A 6,248-nucleotide genomic window follows, 5' to 3' on the forward strand; every position below is an offset into this window, starting at 1 on the left:
GCATTTTTTTTTCAAGTTGAAAACATTGTTTCCGTAGGAGCCTCCTTCATTTGTTTTCTTTTCTGTACAATATTTTAGTGGACTGAGATGTATGAAGGAATGCACATAAATTTTCATTTGCTCCACGAAATCAACGACGACAACGATGCGCATACAGTTCGCTGTCGCACGGGTGCAAGCTGCGGCGCTCGCGCGCAATATCGAGAATGAAGAAGCGGCTCGAGGAGTAAGAAGCATCAGGCCGCTATGCAATCAAGAGATTCCTGGCCTCAGCCGTTCAAAAGTCTCTGCAATCACCTATGGAACACAAGCGACAGCAGCGCCAAGTCCCAGCGCGCGAAGGAAGCAGACCTGCGGTCGAAGGAGTCCGAGTTGCACCGTCGCCAAAGCTCGGACGGCGCCCGAGTGTGCGTTCCGTTCGGCGACGGCGCGTTCCAAGTGAGGCTGCTCATCGTCACAGCGGTCGCAGCCAGCATCGCGCTCACCCAGGCAAGCCTCTTCAGGCATTCGATGCGCGAATTAGACCACTGGTGCGCGCGGCCGCCCGGATTCTCCAACATGAGCGTGGCCACATGGAAAGCGATGGCCATTCCACGGGACATCGACGGGAACTTCAGCCGATGCACGGTACGAGAACCACCCGACGGGGGCGCGTTGGCTCGAGCAGTGCCCTGCGCCGCTTGGGAGTTCAACCTGAGCGACCACGGCAACACCGTCGTCAGCGAGTGGAACCTCGTTTGTCAGCGGAGCTGGCTGAGCGACGTCGCGCACGTGGTCGTCTTCTCCACGAACGTTCTCTTGCTGCCGCTGGTGGGCATGGCGGCGGACCGAGCTGGGCGCAAGACCGTCGCCTTCGTGTCCAACACGGGCCTCCTGCTCACGCTCGTGGGGTGCAGCATAGCGAGCGACTTTCAGACGTTCGTCGTGACGCAAGCTGCGGTCTCGGTGTTGTCGAAGAGCATGGCCGTGCTGTATGTACTCCTGTACGAATTCACGACAGCGTCCCGTAGACTGCTATACTGCTTCGTCGCGCTGGTGCTCCCGAGCGTCTTCGGGCCGCTACTGCTGTTCTTCGTGGACATGTTCAAGCTCGACTGGTCCCTGTCGCAGCTTGTGGTCACCACGCTTGCCCTGCTGCTCCTAGCCACCTTCTGCGTGGTTGAAGAGTCGCCCACCTGGCTCTTGGCCACACACAATCTCGAAGAAGCCGAGAAGGTAGTCTGCAGAGCGGGCAGCGTCAACATCGTGTCTCAGATCGAGTGTCGCAGGCAGTTCCGCAGCGAAGTGGAGAGCTACAGACGAGAACAGGTCGACCTGCCGTCCGATAACACCATGGGGCTCTTCCGTTCGGGATGGCTCAGAGGCCGCTCGTTCATACTAGTCTTCGTCTGGCTCGTCATTAGCTGGGCCTACAGCCATCACGTGGAAGAACGCGGCGCCACCAGCGACACCTACGTGCGTAGCGCCACGCTCATCGGCTTGGGTCCCATGTTCGTCGTCGTCTGGCCGGTCCTGGAGTACGACCAGGGAGTCAAGCGAGCCATTTCGATCTCCGCCCTGGTGTTCGCCGCTTCGTCTGCCGTCGCCTTCGCCGTGCCCACAGACGAATCGTCGCCGTGGCAAACCGTCTTGCCCGTTTCGATGCGTCTCTCGCTGACCCTTCCCGTCGCGTTCTTATTTTTTCTCACCATCAGCTTGTACCCGGCGATTCTGCGGTGCGAGGCTACCCTCCTTGGCTACGCCTGCGCCATCGTGGGCGACAACGCGGGCTACATGGCGTTCACGCGCCTCTTGGGACGACGGCAGGACGCGACCCTCGCAGTCCAGTCCGTCCTTGCTGCGCTTGCCGCTGTGGCCGTCGCGTACCTGCCGCAGGATGATCGGCACGATCTTTCTCGCCGGCGTTCTTTGGCGGCGCTGTGGAGAAGGTCGAGCATCACCAGCACCAAACAAATAAGCGGAGGTGCTGTATGCGAACGCCGAACGCTGCCGGATCCAATGCCTGAGCAGTTCTCGATTCGTGCTGGCATGCTAAACGACGGCAGGTAGATAGTTTGAAGACGGCGAATACATGCTCGGAACGTATGTTTTGGGCGTGTATACGCGTATACGTATATATCAGTAAAATATCTGCTTATCTGCACGTGTACTATGCAGTGGCGTTTATTACGAGACGCAACTGAGTGCCTTCCGACCTAAAATTCCCGCCAGCAAGGCGGAGTTCGCAGCAAATGCAGAAAAACGCCGTTTTCGCGCCCTTCCTCCTTCATGCATATTACGGCCAAGTCTACCCTGTGCCGTCGTCCTTCATGCACTTTACAGCGAAGTCTACCCTGTACCTTCGTCGTGGTATAGCAGTAGCAGCAGTAGTAGTAGGCGTCTCGCTGGTCACGTGAGCAGAAGGGGCGTGGATAAAGAAATAAAAAATTCTGATGACGATGCTAGTAATGATGACGATATGATGACGATCGTCATCATCCTTACAGCTTCGCTGTCCGGCGCATGAGGGGTAGGGGCGCCGCTAATCATCTAACGGGGGGGGGGGGGGGGGGGGTGGCGTCGATTTTGCCCCATGCACTCACTCAGTCGGCCTTTATGGCTACGCATGTGGTGACCAAAAAAGCCCCGATGTTGCATTCAGATAACTGTTTACTTCCTACCTTTAGTCCCGTAAGTCGGGGACCAATGGCAGGCCCTTGTGAGAAGTGAGAAGTACGTCATCGCTTCATTTTCATTTTTGCATCCATTGCCGGGCTCGTTTTCTTTCGGTCTCGACCAGGGGGGGGGGGGGGGGGGGGGAGGGGCAGGAGGTGCCACTTGGGCCCCCTCTAAGGGAGAACCCCACGCACGCATATGACTGCTACTGCTAGTTGTAAAGGGTCTCGCTTTTCCCTGATTGCGGTGTGTGAGAACCGAAGTCGGTGCATGTGCCTTCTCGGATGAAACAATGACCGATTTCGCGTGCTATATTCTGGCGGTAGCATTTATGCGAACTGTAGAGTTCACTTTAGGCGCGCTCATTCCAAATGGTCCTCCGCCGCTCTACTGTCACGCTCGACGGCACATGCGCGGCTCTCGCGTGGTGGTTTACAATATATCTAAACCTGCGGAGTTCATTGGACATTAACGAAGGACTATAAGTGATGCGCACCAACCGTGAACGCTCAGCTCAATCAGCTTGTTGGTGGAGCCAGCTTCAGTCCCTCACATGTATTGGTGTTAGTTGAAAACAGACTAGGTCAATTAATATTGCTGAGATTGCAAATGTATAGATACTAGAAGAGTTTTATGTTTCACGTTACGTGATGTTATTTGGTACTTTGTGCTTTGATGTGAGCTCCCAGCTTGTGAGCGAAAGGAAGCGTAATAGATAATATTACGTCTATGGAAAGATTGACGTGTTAATCACCGTTTTCCTCATAACTTCGTTAACTGGTTTTGTCATGGACTTTCTTAAAATATTCAAATTTTTCATGATCATGTCATTTAAATCTAGGTAATAAGTGTCATAATGGCATCGAGAATGATGGAAGTCTACAGGGTGTGTTTTTTTAGACAATACAAATTTTTAATAAAAATTCCATGACCGTCAGGCTCCTTTCGATTTCGCACACGAACTCTATGCCGATGTGGAAATACTTTTCCGCAGCTAAAATAACATTGACGTGACTAATTAACAAAATCTGGTTAATTACCTTTTTAATTATCGACTTGAAGGAAGCTGTTTTCATTAGAAAATTGCAGTGCGTGCCAAATTAAGGCACACCTATATTTTTAGAAATCGTGAAAGTTACTCGTAATCAGAGATATTCGTCATTGAACTGCAAGGCCGATACTGAAACTGATCGTGCCCGGCGCGCAAAAAACAAAAAAAAAAAAACGCGAACATTTGGATACGTCGGACCGGAACTACCCGCGACAAGGAAGCGACGAATTTAAAATCAAGGCGTGCCAAAGCAGAATCTCTTCAGGAAAATCGGCAAGTATTCTGAAACACACAAGTAAGCAGCTTATTGTTTGCGTGCGATGTGTAGTGCTTATTTGTTTCTTTCTATAAACACCCGCGAAAATGTATTTCGCCTGTCTGCAAGAAGAGTGCAAAAGAAGAGTGCAGAAGAGTCCAGTGCAAAAGCTGCTTAGCATCTAAAAAGATACGACCGGGACGCGCCTTCATTTAAATTTCATCACTTCCCTCTCATATGTAGTTTCGGTCTGACGTAACCGAGTAGTCGCGTCTTTTGCGCGCCGGGTGCGATCAGTTTTGGTATCGGTCTTGAATTTCGACGACGAATATCTCTAATTACGTGTAACTTTCGTGATTTCTAGAAAATGCGTATGCCATAAATTGGCACTACTACACCTTCCTGATATAAACACCTGCCCTCAAGTCAATAATTAAAAATATGATTAACGAGTTTTTGTTAAATAGTCAGAATAGTGTTATTTCAGCTGCGGCAAAGTATTTCCCCCTCGACGTGGAGCTCGTGTGTGAAAACGACAGGAGCCTTACTGTCATAGCATTCTTATAAAAAAATTGTATTGTCTAAAATAAAACACCCTGTATAATGTATCAAATGTGAATTTTAGCTAATCCACACCTTGACGCCATCGAAAGGAGCAAATGCAATTGAATGGGGCATCACTGCAAGTTCTCCCTATAGGTCGGATAGCAACTGCTGTGAAAGGAGCTTACATTTACTGCTACAGGTTGTCATCTACTATAGTACCGAAGCCCGATTCATTAAACCGTTACGCCACAGGCCGATGTCCCAGCAGGAGTAATCGAGCGCCTTGCCCACGTACAAGTTCACGCGTTCTGTCGCTTCACGCGTTTTCCAAGGCGATGACTGTTGGTTGGTTAGTAGCAACATTTTTGCAAGTCCTTAGAGCTTTCACCATCCGGGCCTTAGATCTCCCGCGCAGGGGCGTCGAAGTCTTGCCTCTCCGCTGCCTCGCGGGCCTCCTGGACGGCCCAGGGTTGGTTACCGCCGAGGCTGGGGCTGCGCAAGACAGCGGCCTCATGCTGTCCCATGAACAATGGTCGCCGGCGCGGTTCGCGAGCTCGCGCGCGTTCTGCCTCGTTTTTAAGGTTGCGATGTGTCTCTGGTACTTCTCCCACGTGAGCCGGAAACCACCAGATTCGGGTTTGCACTTCTACTTCCCGCCGGACTTGGCTATTGCGCAGGACTCGGGCCGCTTCCTCTGGAATTTTCGTCGTGCAAGTCAGCGCGTTGAGACGCACGGAGTGCCTTTGCTATATTCACGAAGTGTCGACTAGACGTAACACTATTCGAATATGCGGCGATTACTTGACACTCGTCACTTTGTACACTGTAAACTTTTTAGGGGCGAAGCTCCTTATAGCGGCACCCGTTCGTGCCGTAGTAGTGTGTAACCAGTCTTAAAAACGGAGGGGGCGTGCACACATGAAGGCTCCCTAAAGACAATGCTCTGCGACAGTACGTGATATGTATCGCCCTCTCCTCTCCTACGCTTCCTCCTCTTTTTCCTCTCCTACGGTCCCCCCCCCCCCCCCCCCTATCTTGCCTCGCGGCGCAGCGGCGCCGACGCAGGCAGCGTCGCGAGGCAGCGTCGCGGCAGCGTCTTGATTGAAAAAACCGACCACTCGCGCTGCACAACCGTTCACTGACCACCCCGTATATATAGGCACTGGATTTTGACCTCCAAGGTAGTGCGTGTGTGTGATTTCTCCTGTGCGTGATTAAACAATGAAAATTCACAGCGTACATGTAAAATTAAAGTGGGCTGCAAGTCGTCATAACTCTCATCGAACCTTTAGTATAAACGCGCCCGATCTCACGTCGGTGATGATGTACTGGGCAGAATTCACGGAAGATTCACGGTTTACCGATGAACCTCCGCAGCTTCGCCCACTCATCATCATTCACTCCGTAGATATGCTGTGATTTTTTTAGGACCATGTCTGGGGTTTGCTTATTTTTGATAAAGTTGCTCTCTCTCTCTCTCTCTCTCTTTGTCTTTTTATACTTCAAAGAACTTCGCTCATTTTTTTTTTTTGGACGTTGCTGCATAAAATGTGACGTATAATATGCAGACACTCATTGCTCGCATAAAAGAAAGTTGTTACCTGCGTGCTCACAGATATCCAGCAAATTTTCGGTGACCCACTTGTCTGCACACTCTTGCACTTCTCGTGTGATTTTTTTCTATGCGAGATTCGAGGCTTTTGTTTAGTTTGTTGCGTTTCCATCTCTTAATTAGCGTAC

General features: G+C 51.3%; 1 protein-coding gene across 1 annotated transcript; it reads left to right on the forward strand.

The window, feature by feature from the left end:
* The first annotated feature begins 246 nt into the window (after window positions 1-246).
* LOC119385774 (solute carrier family 22 member 7) lies at window positions 247-2,049 on the forward strand. Its single transcript, XM_037653161.1, has one exon. The coding sequence runs from the start codon at window positions 247-249 to the stop codon at window positions 2,047-2,049; it is 1,803 nt and encodes a 600-aa protein (XP_037509089.1).
* Window positions 2,050-6,248: the final 4,199 nt, after the last annotated feature.

The sequence above is a fragment of the Rhipicephalus sanguineus genome, chromosome 3 (genome assembly GCF_013339695.2).
Source record: "Rhipicephalus sanguineus isolate Rsan-2018 chromosome 3, BIME_Rsan_1.4, whole genome shotgun sequence".
Lineage (NCBI taxonomy): Eukaryota > Metazoa > Arthropoda > Arachnida > Ixodida > Ixodidae > Rhipicephalus > Rhipicephalus sanguineus.

What these genes read in the sequence shown, in the direction of transcription:
- LOC119385774 (XM_037653161.1), top strand. Translation starts at nt 247, where the DNA reads ATGCAATCAAGAGATTCCTGGCCTCAGCCGTTCAAAAGTCTCTGCAAT.